We start from the raw sequence: 19,392 nt of genomic DNA on the forward strand, positions 1-19,392 counted from the left end.
AACTCAGAGTTCAGCAGGAACCTTCTTCTGTCTTTCTTGTCTCCAGGGCCCTTCATGGTGCATTCAGATTCTGTTCTCATCACCAAAACTGTGCAAAAAAATACCCAGAATATTAATATTTTGGATCTTATACCTTTATTAGCTGACTCCTGACTTAGGTAACATTCAACCCAAGAGCAAGGCTCATATACGCAGAGTAAGATAGTCTTAAAGAATATAGTTTTAAGGATAGTTCACCTTACTTGGCTTAGCTTTTATTTAGAGGAACTAAGTTACAGGAGGAAAAAGGAGCTGGTGAGTCATGACTGGGTATTCTCAGATTTCAGGTTCTGGGAGAAGAACCCTTCACAAGACACAGGAACTTAATTAGGCTTTGGTTTACTGACACAGATTTAGCATGAAGTCACCATTTTGGGCCTACTAAACTTATTTATCATCTGTTTTGCTTTTGTCTCTTACTTATTTTGATAAGGGCAGTATTAGTTTCTCAAAATAAGTAGAATGAATTCCATGATATTCAAGAAATGTATCTATGAAAGTACAACATCCCAAAGAATGAAAATTTATCTCTAAGGAGTTCAAGGACATCATACAAATGATTCATAAAATAAGATGGAGGGAAACTTCAAAAATTGGGAAGATATAACCAACATTCCCTACTCAAAAGAAATTAATACCAGAAAATAATGACAACAGAAAATATAATCTAAGAACTGAAACTTAAGGGAAATCTCTTCTAAATAATCTTGTCACAAATTTAAAAATACACATTATGAAAAACAATAATAGTTGAATATATTACGTAAAATTGTCAAAGTCACAAAGAATAAACAATTTTCCCAGGAAAATTCTTCGCCTTACATGGTGAGAAACACATATTAATTAATAGAAATGATTAAATGATATATACCCCTTACCTTAAGAATTTAAATGAAAGACAATAAAAATTATTTAAGTAAATACACAAAAGGGAATATATAGAAAGAAAAGTAAATGACTTATAATCATTTATAAATAGAAAAATAGAATACCTACAATTAAGATCAATATGCTTAATAGTAGTTTCTGCAATGAATATAATGTGCCTTATTGGCACAGTGCATTACGGAAGCCACTGGCCATATGTAGCTATTGGATACTTTCAATTTGTATAGTTCTCCTGCAGGACTAAATTGTTAGTGTTAATTAAATTTAATTAATTTAAATTTAATAGCCAAATGTGGCTAGTGCTTACAGCAGTGAACACCAGAATCTTGGAAGAGGCAATTAAAGCAATGAAACAGATTCAAGACAAAAGTAGGGAAACCACACGAACTGCCAAAATAGGACATGAATATGGTGAGGCAGAGGTTGGCCAAAGAAAATGTAAGATGGTCCTTTGATATTAAAAAAAATCTGAATATAGCCAGGCTCATAAAAAGTATAAATAAATGAGGTCTTCTCACATCTATTGTTTGGAGAACTCATCAGAACCCAAAAATTGGAAGACAGGGTGAGGCCAACCAGGTAGTGACACCAGTTCCAGAAGAGAGTAGCACTTTGCTCTTCTCCCTAAGTCCTGCCCTGTCCAGCTTCTTCTGCTCAAGGTGAATATAACCTCTGCTGTGCATTCCATTGAAAACACAGTCCATAAATCTAATAAGGGCTATATTCCAGGGCTCACACCTTGATTACACATATAATAAACCTAGTCAATGCTTCATTCTTTGGGACAGACACTGTCCTTCTTGATTGGATTCACCAGATGATTGCAAAACTATAGCCCTCATCCGATGTTGGATACATAAAACCATTGTGAAGGACAGTTTTCCAAAATTCATTCATTCCTTTATATACTCATAAATCTTTAAAAAAAAAAAAAAAGATTTATTTATTTATTTAATTCCCCTCCCTCCCCCTGTTGTCTGTTCTCTGTGTCTATTTGCTGCGTCTTGTTTCTTTGTCCGCTTCTGTTGCCATCGGCCTGGGAAGTGTGGGCGGCGCCATTCCTGGGCAGGCTGTACTTTCTTTCGCGCTGGGCGGCTCTCCTTACGGGGCGCGCTCCTTGCACGTGGGGCTCCCCTACGCGGGGGACACCCCTGCGTGGCAGTGGTACTCCTTGCGCGCATCAGCACTGTGCCCATGGGCCAGCTCCACACGGGTCAAGGAGGCCCGGGGTTTGAACCGCGGACCTCCCATGTGGTAGATGGATGCCCTAACCACTGGGCCAAGTCCGTTTCCCCATAAGCCCTTTTGACTTCACGTGCATCCTGGAGAGTCAGCAGGGAACCTAATACACTGGGTCCCTACAGGTAAAAGAATGGAATTCTCTGAAATAAACCTGGAAATGATAATCAGTGGAATATGGATCAATACAAACATTTTCAACAGGCATAATGATGTGACAAAAATAAAATGGTTACACGGATCAAGAATGCAAGTGGGAGTATTATGGTAGAAACCACACACAACTCTCTAGCAGAGGTTTAAAAAGTAATTATCTTAAAGAAAACAGGAAGCCAATTTTACACTTATTTTTGATAAGGGGAAATTATGTAAATAGTATAGTATCTTACACAGTATGTGACCTTATTTTATTGACATTTCATTTACAATTGAATTGGATATCTGAGAGGAATTTCTGGTGTTTCTAATTTAACATTTTTAGTTTATATTTCTCTCAATAAGGTATCTTTTTTGTTACTTTTTTGGGGAGACTTTATCTTTGTTCTTTTTTACATATAAAGTTTGCATGTTTGAAATGTCTGCAGGTAGATGCCACTACTGGATGGTTAGTTGGGGAATATCTATTACAAGGTAAGATCAGGGAGGACGTGGGGCAGCTGGAGCGGGAGATGCTTCCTAGAACTGGGGTTCAGTTGAGACATGGCACATGCCTGCCCTTTTCCTGGCTTCACCCACACCTGCCAGTTAAGAGCTGACTGTTTAAAGGGAACCAAATAATCTTGATAGTGTCTGTCTGTAAAGGATGATTTTCATGATCTCCTCATCCCAGGCCCCCAAGAAACAAATCACAGCCAGGGCTGCAGCACTGAGCCATGGATTTTGGCAACTCCTAGAGCCAAGAGGTGTCTTTTAGTGAGACACAGGTGGGTAATCTCATCAGCCATCAGTTAAAGAACACACAGTGCTGCTCACTCACCATTCTCATGCCGCCAGTCACCAGAGGAGCTGACCTCCTGCCCCACTGGGGACTTCACTGCCTGGCACTGGGCACTTCTGCTCAGACCACCACGACAAGCTCCTGGAAGGGGAGGGCCCAGCAGGCCAGGAGCCCTGGTGCTCTGGGAATGGACACATGGGCTGTTCTGAATTAAGGGAAGGTCTAACACCTCCCCCACCGCTGCCTCCAGCTTGTGGCTGAGAACAAGGAGGCCTGTGGACAGACCTGACAACAGACATGAACCTCCCTGCTGAACAGGTGGAGGTGGGCTGTGTTTTTGAAGGTGAAAGACAGCATTAGCATTTGCTTGTGTTACAGAGAAGACACCTAGGGTTTCTCAGAAAGATAGGGAGAAATTTAATTTGCACAACTCTAGGGCCCCGTGTGTACAGTGGCGTTTGGCATGCCTGCACACACAGGCAAATGCACACATGGTTGTGTTCAACAGAGTGTGGCAAACATGTGAGGAAAGATGGGAAGGAAGAGGAAAAGGCTGAAATGAAAGAAACTACAAAAGAGCAAGGAAATAAACGAACACCCCCGCAAACACAACACTGTTAATAAGCCAGGAACTCCACACACATACACTAATAAATGACAAGTTCTGGGCCACAGCTGGCAGTGCTCCTGCAAGAGGGGGATTTAACTGACATTTTACAGATTTCCTCCCCTCTATATATAGTAAAAACAAGAGAGTAGGTAAAGAGCCCTGATTTTCTCCTTGATAAAATCTGGTTGAAAACCTATAAAGGACTCAAAGTGAGAGGGGTGTCTCTTTTTTTAAAAATCTGTCAAAATAATCAACAAATGGTGCTTTCTACCTCTTCTTTGTTCTGTTTAATCTGGGCTGAAGCTGACTTAGATCCTGGGTAAGTGCTTGACCAAGTCCTAAACCCAGGGGACCTGACAATTCCATGCAAGAAAGGACAGGTGGGGCAGGGCAGGGAGCAGCAGGAGATCCAGTTCCCCTGGATTCCAACTAGCCTGTGCCCCAGACGGGGGCATGGAAAGTTCTAGCTGGGCATCTCGGTGCTGCCAGCCCAGGGTTCCCAACTATTGTCTGGGATTTTACTCACAAGATGTGCCTTAAGATTGTCACTCATCAGTGAGTGGTTTTTAACAAGGAGGATGGAAAGAGCATCTGCTCTGGAAGATGCTTTCCCCAGAGGAGAAAGAAAGCCTGTGGCACCTGAGGAAAGCCATAACCTGCCAGCCCCAGGAGGCGCCTCCGCCCTCTGCACCCCAAGGGCCTCTGCTGGTGCCTTCCAGGGATGCCTGTCCTGCCTGGGGAGCTGACAGCACTGGCATGAAGGTCTGACAAGCCAGAGGAGCTAAGCTGGCCACACCAGGTGGGCACAAAGCAGGAGGGAAGCCCCGGGACTGGGAGGGAGCAGTGATGGCCCTTAAGGCACACAGCAAGCAGCAGAAGCAGATCAGACACACTGCGCCCAGGACAGAATGCTCCTCCACTCTCCTCTCTCTGAATTAACTCACCCAAGAGGTACTGTCTCCAGTTTAGAAAAGTTAAAAAGACTCTCTGCCCCCATCCTTCCCCAGTGGACACAGGTAGTAGCAAGGACACAAGTGGAGCCACACAGGAGGGCCTCACTTGACCAGTGGGCAGGTGCCCGCTCAGCCCCACAGCAGACACGGGGCTGGGGAAAGAGGAGGTGTGTACCAGGTCTGGAGAGCTGGAAAAGGGAACCCGAGAAATCAACAGCCACCAGTGAGTGCTTCCTACCTTTCAGTAAGCATCGGGATGACTGGTGTCAATAGGGAACACAGCTCTGTGCCCTGAGAGGTGCTGCTGGGAGGGTGAGGATGACAAACAGGGAAACAGTCTAAGGCTGACTCAGCTTCTGACCCACAAATTTGATCTGCTGTGTCCCATGAGCACTACTGGGCCATGTGGGGCCATGCCATACTTTGCCTTGGGAGCTTACAAGGGACTAAGGAGATCTGACCCTCTCAGTCTCCTTCTCTACTAACCAGGAATGACTATTGAGGACAGAGAAGGGAGTGGAATAATTTCCTACCCAGGAAAGGGGAGAGGGCTGCCAGAGAAAGCTGAAGAACTGTTCCTGAGAAAGTGTCTATTACAAGGCTCTTACTCTCCAGGCAGGAACCTCCATCACATTCCTCCAGTCTGTGTTACAGCAAAAACACTCCAACCAGGCATTGAACCGGAAGGGCTGCCAAGGAGTGCCACCTGCTGGCAGAACTATGTAGTACACATGAGAATATAAAAAATAAGTTAGAGAGGGTTTTGCTGGCCTTTCCACAGTCCCTCCCAAGGCCCTAGAAGGCAGGTCTGAAACCCATTAGTGGGTGCACCACTTTGATATTATTGACAAATTCAAAAAAGAAATATAGGATTATGTTTGAAAAAGTCTTTTCCTCAGGCCATACTAGTTTATACTGGTTTCAGAGGATTACAGGATTAAAGAACGATCAAGGCTTTGACTGGGCCACGTCAGTAAGATGTTGCATTCCTACCCCCTTGGTGGGTGGAGACTCACACAGAAAACATGGCAGAAGAGATGGTTGGAGTTTTTCAGTTGGAGCCCAGGAAGTGAACACACAGGAGAACACCACCAGAGGAACAGAGACAGCTCCTCAGACACAGCTCAAGTCCCAGGGAGAGGATACAGCTGCCTCCCTGATAGTCTACAAGTGAGCTTGTGGAAAGAGGCAAAGCCTAGAGAGCCACAGAGTGTACAGTGGACCTTGTGGAGAAAACAGAGGAGGAGATCCTGGAGGGAAATGAACCCTGGAAAGAGAGGAATCCAGGAAGCCTGAACCTTGGCAAGTGTCGGCAGCCATCTTGCTCCAACACAGGGCAACAGACTTTGGGGAAGGAAGTCATTTACACTTTATGGCCTGGTAACTAAGCTTCTACCCCAAATAAATACCCTTTCTGAAGGCCAACAGACTTCTGGTATTTTGCATCAGCACCCATTTGGCTGACTAATACAGTGGGACCAGAGCCCAGTTTGAGCAACAAACAGGGACAATGCTAACAATCCAGTATGAACCAAAAATCAAAGACCAGCAGTAACCCACAGCCTCCCACATTAAATCCCAATAAAAGAAAAAGAGGGGACTTCTGGCAAGATGAGGGCTGAGTGAGCTTGCCTTGCCGTCTCTCCTGGGAAGAGGCAGCTGGGTGCCGCCGGAGGTTCTCTGGGACCAGGCTTTTTCAGGATTTTTGCAGGGCAAGAAGTGTCTGGACATCGATTTGGTGGGAAGGGCCCACTGGATGGAATGTGGGAGAGTATGGGCCATGATGTGGACCATTGGCCATGAGGTGCAGAGATGCCCAGAGATGTACTTACCAAGTGCAATGGATGTGTCATGATGAAGGGAGTGAGTGTTGCTGGGGGGGGGAGTGGTGGGGTGGGGGTGGTGGGGTTGAATGGGACCTCATATAATTTTCTTTTAATGTAATATTTTTACAAAATCAATAAAAAATTTAAAAATAAAAAAAATAAAAAGATATTGAGCATGTGAGTAAACTGCATCCTAATCAGATGCTTACACATCAGCAAAAATTTACAAGCTGGACTAAGAAAATTCCACGAAAAGGAACATATCAAAGCCTCCCAAAAAATGCAGAATTTCAGAGAACTAATTAATGAGATTCACACAAATTTCTGAAATCAAATTAATGAAATAAAGGCAACATGGCTGAAGAAATAAACAAGATGAAAAGAAATACTGATCAAGCACAAAGAAAAATTTGAAATCCGGAATAGAAAAGTAACAGAGTTAATGGGAATGAAAGACACAATAGGTGAGATCAAAAACTCATTTAATATCTGTACATCAGTTGCAGTAAATATAGTATGAACATGTAAAAGGATTATTGCTGGGCAAGGGACAAAGTGTCTGATGTTGAATATGTGGGAGTACTGTATATTGTATATAAGAATTACTGTGTTCTAAAACTTTTCGGAAGACAACCTTAATAATTAGAAGAAAAAAATAGAAAAAGAAAGGATGTAGACCCTGAGGAAGAGATGGAAGAAGTTGCCTTGCCAATGTGCATACAGGGCAACACTTATTGCAGTGATGGAAGGCAAAACTTCAAAAACAAAGCTTTTTCATTTTTAAATTTTTTGATGCCCCAATTTACTTTTACTTGAATTTTTCTAAATTAGTATGTATTCTATATCTAACCTCTAAACCCATCACTATATTCCATTTTACTATTAATGGAACCTGGCACTATATTGGGCTTCATTTTCAGGGAGGTTTTGGACCACAGAGGGGTTCAATGGTGGCAGGGGAGGAATACTGGTATGGGGTGTGATTGGTGGGGGGTGCATGGTTGGGAGGGAGTTCTCCAGGGCATATGTGTAGTGTGCATAAAAATGTTTGGATATTTTCATAGTGGTTACAGTTGGGAACAATGGCTCAGGGAGTGCTGAGTTCCTGGCTGGGGGAGCTTTGCCACATTCCCTAATGGAACAGCAACCATCCTCTGAGTGCAATGGCTAAGACCAATAAGGAAAGACAGTCCAACAATGAGCCCTTGATGCTAATGACTATGCTTGTGGGCCTGTGGGCCTGAAATAAGAACTAGGCCCAGAGCTGCAGGGTGCCTAAGAGTTACCTCCTGAGAGCCTCCATGTTGCTCAAATGTGGCCAGTCTCAAAGCCAAACTCAGTATGTAAACGTATTGCCTTCCCCTCAGTGTGGGACATGACTCCTGGGGATGAGCCTCCCTGGCATCAAGGGATTACTACCAAATACCAGCTGATGATGTGGCTGGAGAACAACCTTGAATAAAACAGTCAACTCAACCAGCAGAATATGTCAGCCTACATGTAATAACAGGAGTCAGAAATGTTTTTTGACCCTGAACAAAGGGGGAAATGGAAAGGACAAATGAGTTTCTATGGCTATGAGTCTCCAAAAAAGAGCCAGGAGGTCATCAGAGGGGTTGCCCTTACGCACACCTCAGCAGAGTCCAGAGACAGCTAAAGTAGATACAAACCCACGTATTGGTTCTTTTGAGGGCTACAGAGACCCACAGGTTCTATGGTCATGGTAGATGGACTTCAGTGCCATGTCAGTTGGCCCTACTTTGGAGTTTGTGTTCCTGAATGTGATGGAGTTGGACTCAGGTGTGATCTTTGTTCACAAGCCTCTCCGGTCACTTTTACCAGATCTGTGGTTGGCACTTGGGTTTAGTGTACACTCAGGGGACTTGAATCCCTGGACTGTCCACATGACAGCCAAGTGCTGAGCCTCAACAGATTTGCAACTCCTACCCTCTGGTTTATTGGACTTACCCCAGCCAGCTAACAGGGAGGTGAAGAAGGTCAACCACCACATCAGGGAGCCAAGAGTGCCTAAAACTGCAAACAAGAGAATTGCATCCATCATCCAACTGGCATTGATGCACCCTCTCCATACAGAGGTGGAGTGGACATAACCATCCCAAGGTCCACAGAATGGAGGAATAGAGTATAGGTTAGAGTGGACTTACTGATACTCCAGTCTGGAACTAACGGGATTAGTAATGGAAGTAAATGTAGCACTGAGATGGAGAAAGTGGCCATGGTAGCTGCTGAGGGTCAGAATGGGAAGAAGAGATGTGATGTGGGGGCGTTTTCAGGACTTGGAGGTGACCTGGGTGGTATTGCAGGGATACTTACTGGACATTGTATGTCCTCCCATGGTGAACTGGATGGACTGGGGGAAAGTGTAATTTGTAATGTGGACCACTGACCATGTGGTACAGCAGTGCTCAGAGATGTATTCACCAAGTGCAATAAATGTCCCATGATGATGGAGGAGGTTGTGGTTATGGGAGGAGTGGGATGAGGGGGGTGGGACCTCATTTTTTTAATGTAACATTAAAAATTAATTAATTTTTAAAAAAAGCTCATTAAAGCTGTACAACAGCAAACTTGAAATGATAGAAGAATAAATGACACCAAAGACAGAACAGGTGAAATTGAAGAGAGAGAAAAGGATGGGAAAAAATTTGAGCAGCGGCTCAGGGAGTTGAATGAAAACACAAAAAGCAACAATATATATGTCATAGGAGTTCCAAAAAGAGGAGAAGGGAAACGGCAAAAAACAAGACAAAACAAAACAAAAAAAACAGAGTATTTGAGGAAATAATAGCTTAAAATTTCTCAACTCTCATGAAAGAAATGAAACTGCATGTCCAAGAAGCCCACCGTACCCCAATGAGAATAAATCCAATTAGACCTATTCCAAGAAACATGCTACTCAGAAAGTCAAATGTCAGAGATAAAGAGAACATTCTGAGAGCAGTAAGGGAAAAGGGAACCATCACTTACAAGGGATACCCAGTAAAACAGTACAGACTCCTCACCAGAAAACATGGAGGAGAGAAGACAGTGGTATGATACAATGGGGAGACCAAAGGAGAAAAACTGTTAGTCAGGAATTCTGCATTCCACATAATTTTCCTTCAAATATTCAGGTGAGTACATAAAATACTCACAAGCAAACAGGAACTGAGACAGTTCTAATAAAGAATCCATCTTGAAGGAGAGGTAAAGGAAGCCTTAAGAACCTGAGAAAACAAGACAGGAGAGAGTCTTGGGGAAGAGTACAGAAGAAGAAATAGCAGAAAAGATAACCAAAGTCTGAAAAGACAGACCCAAATTTGATATGACACATGATAACCAAGGAACAAAATGGTGGAAATTAATAATTCATTTACAGTAATATCATTGATTGTGAATGGATTAAACTCTCCAATCAAAAGTATAGGCTGACAGGATGTATTTTTTTAAAAAAGCATGAGCCATCCATATGCTGTTTACCAGAGACCCTCCTTAGACCCAGGGATACAAACTGCCTGAAAGTGAAAGGTTGGAAAAAGACACTCCATGCAAATAGTAACCAAAAAACAGCAGGGATAGCAGGGATAATCCATATATATATGAACAAAACAGACTATAAATGCAAAAAAGTATTTAAGAGATACAGAATGCAATTAAGTATTAATAAAAGAACAATTGACCAGGAAGATAGAACAGATATAAATATCTATGCACCTAACCAAGGTTCCCAAAAACTCACGAGACAAATGCAGGGAAAACTGAAAGGAGAAATAGGCATCTCTACAAGAATCACTGGAGACTTCCACACACCTCTCACATCATTAGATTGAACTAGACGGAACATCAAGAAGGAAATAGAGAACTTAAACAATATGAGAAATGAGTTAGACCTAACAGACAAATACACTATTGCACCTCCCAGGGCTTTCTCAAAAGGGTGAAAAGACAAGCCGAATCAATGGGAGAAAATACTTGGAAATCACATGTCCGGTAAGGGTTTAATATGCAGGATATACAAAGAGATGTTACAAGTCACCCATACAAAGACAAATGGCACAATTTAAAAATGGGCAAAAGACAGTAATAGACATTTGTCCAAAGAAGCAACACAAAACACATGAAAAATGTTCAACATCAGTAATGATGAGGGAAATGCAAATCAAAACAATGGGATATCATTTCACAACTACCAGAATGGCCACTATTAAAAAGCCAGAGAACTGCAAGTGTTGGAGATGTGAAGGGATAGGAACACTTATTCACCGTTGGTAGGAATGCAGAATGGGACAGCCACTGTGGAGGAGTTCCTGTATTTGGCAGTTCCTGAAGAAGTTGAACAGAAACTTGCGACGGGATCCTGCAATACCGCTAAGGACGGAGAGTAGCAACACAAACAGACATCTGCACACCTACATTTACAGTGGTGTTATTCACAATTGCCAAAAGCTGGAAGCCACCCAGGTGTCCATCAGCTGATGAACGGATAAACAAACTGGGGTGGATTCACACAATGGAATATTATGCAGTGCTAAGAAGAAAGGAAGTCGTAAACCATGTGACAATATGGATGAACCTGGAGGATTGTTGTTGACAGACACTAAAGGACAAATGCAGGAAGCTTGTGTTCCTACAACCTAAATGTATTGTGTAACATAATGCATGATTCCATTTACATGAAATGTAAATATAAATCAACTGATAGAGGAAAACAGAAGTATTTGTGCAAAAATAGCCAGAAATGGGATCTGTCGAGAGCAGCGGAAGCACAGAGACTGAGAGGTGATGGACTTTGTTTTTTCATTTATTATTATTATTGAAATGATGAAAATGCTCTAATGATGACTGCGGTGATCAATACACAACTATGTGATTGTGCCAAATATCACTGATGGTGCACTGTGAATGAACTGTATGCTTTGATATGTACCAATAAAATTGATTAAAAAAAAAAAGCCAAACAACACTTAAAAATGGGAAAATATGTGAATACACATTCACCAAAGAAGAAATGTTCAATTCTTTTCTTTGCAAGGGAAATACGAGTTATAGTCTGCAATACATACTAGAATGGCTAAAATCAAGACATAATATCAACTGTTAAAAAGACGTGGAAAAACTGGAGCCCTCATACGTTTCTCGTGAGAATGCAAAATGGTGCTGCCACTTTTGGAAGTATTTTGTAAGTTTCTTAAAAATATAAACTTACCATAATTCTTGATAATTCCACTCTAAGAAAACTTTCCGAGAAAAATGAAATTGTGCCCTTGCAATGATTCCTAGGGCAAGTGCATAGCAGCCAAAAGGGGAAAAAGAAATACGAATGTCTATTAGCTGATGCATGGATTACAAAAGGTGGTACATCCGTAAATAGATTTATGTCTATGTAGGGGGGGACCATGGAGGGAAGCGGGGTTCACGGGAGGAGGAGTGACCAGGTGGGAGGAGGGACTGTGGACAGGGGTGATCCTGGGGGAGGGACCATGGAAGGACAGGAGGGTCCTTGCGGGGGAGCAGCAGGTTCCACTAAAGGGGAAGGGACCATGGGGAAGAGGAGGGACCTTGAGGAGGAGGAGGGTCATGGAGGGGAGCAGGGATTGTGTGGAGTCGTGGGGGGTGAGTAACATAGGGATGGACAGGCTTTGGGGGTCAGGAGGAACTGAAGGGGTTCAGGAGGGACAATTGCTGGGGACAGACCATTGGGGGAAGTGACCATGGGGGGTAAAGGAGGAACCAGAACCAGGGAAGAAGGGACCATGGGTGGGGGCTAATTGTGGGGGAAAGGGACAGTAGGGGTGAAGGAGGGACTTCGGGGGGGGGGGGCTGCAGGGACTGTGGGGGAGGAGGGACCGTAGGCACGTGAGAGGAAATGTGGGGAGGAATCGTGGGTGGAGGAAAGGACCAAGGGGTAGAGGAAGGACTTTGGGGGTCAGGAGGGAAGAAGGACCATGAGAGGGGGAGGAGGGAACATGGAGGGAGGAGGGCCCATGGAAGAGCAGCAGGGACCTTGGCGGGGGCAGCAGAGTCCACTGGGGAGGAGGGACCATGGGGCAGGGGAGAACCGACAGTAGGGGTCGCAGTAGGGACCATGGGCTGAGTCGGGCCTTGGGGGATCTGAGGGACTGTGAGGTGGGCAGACGGACGGACACGTGAGGGGGCCGAAGGGACCGTGAGGGGGCTGGACAGACCTTGGGTGGAAGAAGGGAAACTGGGGGGAGGAGAGATCCAGGGAGGAGGAGGGACCGTTCCTCGTTTCTCAGATGGTGGGCCCCACGCAGCATGCCAGCAGGGCTCGGCCAAGACCCTGCGCTCCGCCCTGGCCCCCGACCTCGCCCCCGCCAGCCCCATCCTTGGCGGCAGAGGAAGTGCCCACAGCAAGGCACGACTGTCCCCGGCCACCTTCAGGGTCCTGACGGGCACAGGACCGGTAGGGGCAGCACCACGCACAACTTTCCGGGACCCCCGCGCGCCCCCAAAGGTGAGTGAACAGGATCTTTAAGGGGCAAGGGACAGGCGCTCCCTCAAAGCAGCAAGGGGAGGCTCGCTCGCCCACTATTCAGGGTCCATGGGGGCCCTGCCCTGCCTATGCCCCGCCCCGACGAGAAGTCTGATCCCAAAATACCCCTAAGGCAGGGTCTGCGACAAGGGAGGCGGACACAAGGCGCCAGGCCTGAGCACTCTACATAGCCCGCCCACACTTCGGGCCACACACCACGTCCCTCGCTGCCTTCCTGGGTCCAGGGGGCAGAGCCGGAGCCTGTGCAGCAGGTCCTCTGGGCGCTCCCCAAGCACCGCGAGCTCTTCAAGGTGCCCCGGCTCCATGTACCAGGCGGGAATTGAGGGGCCTGGAGCATGTGCAAGCACTCTGGGCCACTGAGGTCCACTTTGGATCCAGGATTCCAACCCAGAAAAGGGAGTGGCCCTATTGGTGACAGACAGCACCCAGCAGGCAATCGACATGCTGTCAGGCATACACCTGGGAACCCACTGGTGCAAAAATCAGTAACATTTCTGTACACCAATAATGAGCAATCTGAGGAGAAAATCTAGAAAAGGTAACTTTTCCAATAGTAACTAGAAAAATAAAATACCTAGAAATAAATTTAACTAAAGACGTAAATGTCTTATACACAGAAAATGAAAATACTGTTGGAGGAAATCAAAGACCTAAATAAATGCAAGAATATTCCCTGTTCATGGAGAGGAAGACTAAATATCATTAAGATGTCTCTCCTACCCCAGAAATCTACAGATCTACTGCAGTCCCAATAAAAATCAACACAACATTTTTTACTACATTGGAAAAAATACCTATGAAATTTATTTGAAAGGGCAAAAGGTCCTGAACACTCAAAGACATACTGAAAAAGACAAATGAAATCAGAGTAATCACACTATCTGACTTTAAAACATATTACAAAGCTACAGTGATCAAAATTGCATGGTATTGGCACAAGGACAGACACACTGACAACTGAAACTGAACTGAGTTCTGATATAGATCCTCATATGCAGAGTCACCTGACATTCGACAAGGCCACCAAGCCCACTCAGCTGGGAGAGAATGGCCTCTTCAAAAATGCTGCTGGGAGAATTGGATATCCATAGCTAAAAGCGAGAGGAACACCATTTCACAACATACACAAAAATCAACTCAAGATAGATCAAAGATCTAAATAGAAGAACCAAGGCCATTAAGACCCTGGAAGATAAGGTAGGGAAGCATCTACGTGATTTTGTAATAGGAAATGGTTTCAGGAACTTCGCACACAAAGCATGAGCATTAAAAGACAAAATAGTTAAAATGGACCTCCTCAATATTAAAGCCTTTTTTTTTTTTTTTTTACCACAAAGGAGTTTATCAAGAAAGTGAAAAGACAGCCTACCAAATGGGAGAAAATATTTGGTACCCATATGCCGTCACCCCTCGGGCTGAAGTGTGGTTTGCTGGCCTGGCGGGGGAGCGGCCTCGGCAGGCCAAGCCGCTGCCCCCATAATAGGGTGGCTGGTCGGACTCACCGCCACCCCTGAAGGAAGCTCGGCATGGGCGCAGAGTGCCCTCGGGTCTCCCCTTCTAGGCAGCCATGCTTCTGCGGCCGCCCCTCCTCCCAGATGGCGCCACCCAATGCCTTGTGGGGCGGCACCCTTCTTCTTTCTCCCTGTGCAGGCGCAGGGCGGAAAATTCCAGTCTGCCCTTTTCCCCTCCCCCAACAGCAGCAACAGCCAGGCGTGGGCGGAAAAATCCAGTCTGCCCTTTTCCCTTCCCCCGACAGCAGCAACAGCCAGGTGTGGGCGGGAAACTCAAGTCTGCCCTCCACCCCAGCAACAGCAGCCACCAATCCCTAAACCCTGCCCCTTCCCCCAGCAACAGCGACAGCCAATCCCTAACCACCACCCCTCCCCCGTCCAGCACCGCCCACTGACCTTTCTCCGGCAACCAATCAGAGCAGGGCGTGGCTTCGACCAATCAGCCTTCCCCAGCCCCTATAAAACTGTTGCCTCTCCCTCAATAAAGTGGACTTGCGTGTTTACCTTGTCTCCGCGGTAGTTCTTCTGCCGTGCGCCCTCCAGTCCTGAGAGCCCCCGACAAGGGCCTGGCCTCCCTTGTCCCCAGTTCGTCGCCTGCTTCTCTGGGCGACCCCTTCATCGCCGGCTTCTCTGGGCGACCCCTTCGTCGCCGGCTTTGCCGGGCGACCCCGTCAGCCAAACCGCGCAACCCCTTGTGAGACCGATCCCTCGTCTGCTGCCGGACTGACCCCTTGTCCCAAGTGGGACCGACCCCTTGTCCCAAGTGGGACTGACCCCTCGTCCCAAGCGGGACCGACCCCTCGTCCAGAGCTGGACCGACCCCTCGTCCGCAGCCAGACCCCACCTCTACCGACCGAGCAAGCCGCCGCACCCATATAGCTGATAGGAGCCTCACATTCAAATTATATATAATGAAATCCTATATCTCAAAACTGAAGAGACAACCCATGTAAAAACTGGGCAAGTGATGTGAACAGACAATTCTGCATAAAAGAAAGACAAATGGCTAAAAAGCACAATAAAAGACACTCAACATCACAAACTATTAAGGAAATGCAAATCAAAACGACAATGAGATACCATCTTACACCCATGAGACTAGCAGCTATTAAAAAAACAGGGGACTACAAGAGTTGGAGAGGATGTGGAGAGATGGGAACCCTCATCCACTGCTGGTGGGAATGTAGAAGGTTCCAGCCATTGTGGAGGACAGACTGGAGGTTCCTCAAAAAACTAGAGTGAGATCTGCCATATGGTATATACATACAATGGAATGCTAGTCAGCTGTAAGAAGGAATACAGTAGTAACACATGGGATAACATGGATGAATCTTGAGAACCTTATTTTGAGTGAAGCAAGCCAGGCATTAAAGGACAAATATTGCATGACCTCTCTGATATGAAGCAAGCAAATCAAGCCGACTCACAGAACTAGAGTTTGGAAGATAGGTTTAGAGGAAATGGAAAGGGAGAAGCAGGTTGTGAGCAAACAAAAGCAAAATCTAGGAAAAGTGGAAGAGAGTAGTTATGCAATGAAGGAATATGACAGGAGGTTGGGCAGTGCAAGCTGGACAGGGGGGCTAGGGTGGGGAGAATGGGTTGACTGTTCATGGAACTGGGGGGAAGGTTGGGGGGGAGCAGGTGAACAGTAGGGATTGGCGGGTACATGGTTGAAACTACCATGTTGAGAAAACTCTTTTGGCAATAGGACAAGGAAGGGTTACTGGTTTAGGGTGTTGAATGGGGGTCATTTGGCAGAGGGTGCACCTGGGGCAGGCTTCTAAGTAGTGTGTCAGTGCTCATCTTTTCCTACTGTGCTATATTAGTGGGTAGAGACCAATTCAACGAGCAGGAATGTGTTGTATCCCCATCCTGGGGAGGCACGATGTTCTCAAACAGCGAGGAAGATGTCCCACAGGAGCATGGGTCGCTCCTAATGAGGGGGACCGCCTAGTGTGTCAAGCCCTCAGCATTGATGCAAGTACCTACCACTCTTGACCCTTAAGCAGTGAAGTTTGGTTGTCGCTGTGGGAACCAAGGGGAGGGGAAAAGAGGAATAGAACAGATGGAAGAGGGGGTAATTGGGGGACAATGGAAGTGTTCTGTATGATTGTGCAAGGACGGATACAGGCCATGTTAAATTTCACCAAAATTTTATAAAAGTATACGGTCTAAAATGATAACCATAATGTAAACTACGGACCATTGTTATTAGTTATGTTTCAATATTAGTACATCAGTTGTAGCAAAAGTAACATCCACATGTAGAAACATCGGTGGTGAGTAGAGGTACACAATGCATATGTGATCTTTCTTTGATAATTAGGATTCTACTTACGAGCTCTTTCCAATATTTTCAGAGGTACCTAATATAGAAATGTCAATGTACTACAATGCTTAGGAAGTTAGGTGGTTAATTATTAAAGGATTTATGGCTGGGGTTAGCTTTATCAATCATTTCATATCCTAAGTATACCTTACTGCTTTAGTCCATATGCTCATGCACACGAGTGGTCACATTTGTCTGTAATGACTGAACATCCTGAAGGATGCAGAAATGACCTTTAGGTCATCATTTCAAGAGCAATTCTCAATGTCTAAGATTAGAACCCTAAGAATGTAAGATCTGAGATTGTCTTGCCCCACAAACCGTATCTTAGAAGTTATTTTTACTACCTCAGTGTTATGCACATAAAATTATAATAAAAGCAGAATGAGAGAAGGATCTACTATTACAGTGGGATAATTTCAAATATTTGTTTACACTGCTTTTTAATTTATATTTTTTAAGGAGGTACCAGGGTTTGAACCTGAGATCTCGTATATTATGAAGCAGGCATTCAACTACTGAGCTACCCCTGCTCTGTGATACTGCTGTTTTTATAGCCTGCTTTTCTTTAAGGCTACTCAACTTTTCAGCAACACATTCTCATGCATGTGCATGACCGGCATACTAGGGTATGCGTACATGTGCGCATACATGTACACATCCTTTTTCTGTTCTGAAGGCCAGAAGGTACAGCTGACCACTTCAAACAGTGCAACACTGCCTTTATTTTATATTTTATTTTCCTGGGTGAGGGTTTTTTTTTAAAGATACATAGATCACACAAAATGTTACATTAAAAAATAAGAGGTTCCCATATACCCCACTCCCCACCCCCTCCCACTTCTCCCACGTCAACAACCTCTTTCATCAGGCGACACTGCCTTTAGCCCAGTAGGAGACTTTGGCAGAGATAGCCTTACCCGGAAACCTTGCATGGCTCTTCCCCGAGCCAGTGAGGCCATGGAGAACAGTTTCAGGAGGGCGGCTCTCCCTCTGAATAATAAACTGGTAAACCTAGAAGGGACACTTCCTGCTACAATAACACAGCAAGGCGATGTGATGAACACGTTTATTTACAAATATAATTAAAAGCTCTGACAGTTATCATGCTCTTCCTTGGAACCTGAAAAACTTTTTTGTTTTTAAAGTGCATGCAAAAGAAGTAAAGCCTTTTTTTTTTTCATCATTTTTTATTGTAAGAAAATACACAGTTTGAAAGTGTGAATAATGCAATATTTATGACCAAGATATGGGACTTAGGGAAGGGAAGGAAAATAAAGAAAAAGATCAAGATGATCTGATTGAGAGACAGTGTTGAACTCCAAATACTGAATTGGAAAAGGAGGGAGGTGGGGAGGAAGAGGAGGAGGAAGTAAAAAAATTTGATCAGAGAAACAGTTAAAATACAATATGAAAATAAGTAATACCTCTCCTTAAATTCCTTCTATACACAAAATACACGATTTGCCAAAGCCCAATTTGTGCTACTGGGATTCTGTGAGCTCCTTAAGTGTATTCACATCCTCTGCAACAGCAGAAAATGATTATGATACAATCAGAATATGCTGAAGACAAGTTAAACTCTTGCCAGCAGGTTCTTAAAAATCACAAGATCTTTCACCCCACCCACCCCACCCATCCCCAAAAAAGTAATAATATGTCACCACTGATATGTACATCACAATTAGTTTCTGTAAAATGTATCAAATTTTCAATCTTTAATAAAACTTTGTTTTTTTTAATTCCTGATGAATAAATACCAAAAAAATAAAATAAAATAAAATAATGCAGCAGCTAGTTAAGGTGTAAGGCTGCGGATATTGTGTCTCTCTCCCCCTTGGCGTTTATTATTATTATTTTTTGCTTTACTTTCACAGATTGGTGGTAACGAGTGATTGCTTAAAGCAATATACATCCACTTTTTTTTGTTACTGTTGGTTTATTGGTTTTGTTAAGTGTCTCCAAAGTTTTCACTGAAACATTTTGAATCACATCAATACTGTGACGTGTACTATGGATAGAAGAGGTGGCCATGCTTCGGCCAGCACTGAAAGTTGACACGGGGGGAGGAAGGGGGCCCCTGATGGAGTAAGAATAAACAGGCACTAGTCCGACACGATGTCAGTATAGAGTAAGAGAGAGAGAGAGAGAGCGCGAGAGCAACGCCCTTTTAAATGGGGAATGTGGTTTTGCAGGGTCTGAATTTTTTTCTTTTTTCTTTTTTTTTGTAAATGGCAAAAAAATTTAATCTCATCTATAGTCCTCCTTAGGAAAATCTAATGTAACCAAATTCCCAAATCCCATTCTGAGGCTCTCCATGTCAAAAGTTTCAATCTCTCGCTCTTGCCTTTCCAATAGGTACTTTATTCTCTCGCTGCGTTCCTTCTGAAGGGCAGCCAGCTCCTCTTCAATCTGAAATGGCACAATGAGAAGTCCTTAATGGAAAAGATCTTCAGACAAGTACCCACTGCACACATGGACACACACATGCATACATGTGACATACAAATATAATCACAGGAATCTAGAGTAATTAGACTGAAAGG

The 19,392-nt window shown here is 44.5% G+C and overlaps 1 protein-coding gene across 3 annotated transcripts in view; it reads right to left on the reverse strand.

Moving 5' to 3' along the window:
* Positions 1 to 18,016: 18,016 nt before the first annotated feature.
* TAOK3 (TAO kinase 3) overlaps positions 18,017 to 19,392 on the reverse strand; it is a 207,164-nt gene continuing 205,788 nt past the window's right edge. For all 3 annotated transcript variants that reach the window (XM_071209813.1, XM_058281443.2, XM_058281442.2), the window contains one exon: positions 18,017 to 19,258. In XM_071209813.1, the coding sequence (XP_071065914.1) occupies positions 19,097 to 19,258 (162 nt within the window). In that variant the 3' untranslated portion in view covers positions 18,017 to 19,096. The remainder of the gene's footprint in view (positions 19,259 to 19,392) is intronic.

This window comes from Dasypus novemcinctus, chromosome 19 (genome assembly GCF_030445035.2).
Source record: "Dasypus novemcinctus isolate mDasNov1 chromosome 19, mDasNov1.1.hap2, whole genome shotgun sequence".
Taxonomy (NCBI): domain Eukaryota; kingdom Metazoa; phylum Chordata; class Mammalia; order Cingulata; family Dasypodidae; genus Dasypus; species Dasypus novemcinctus.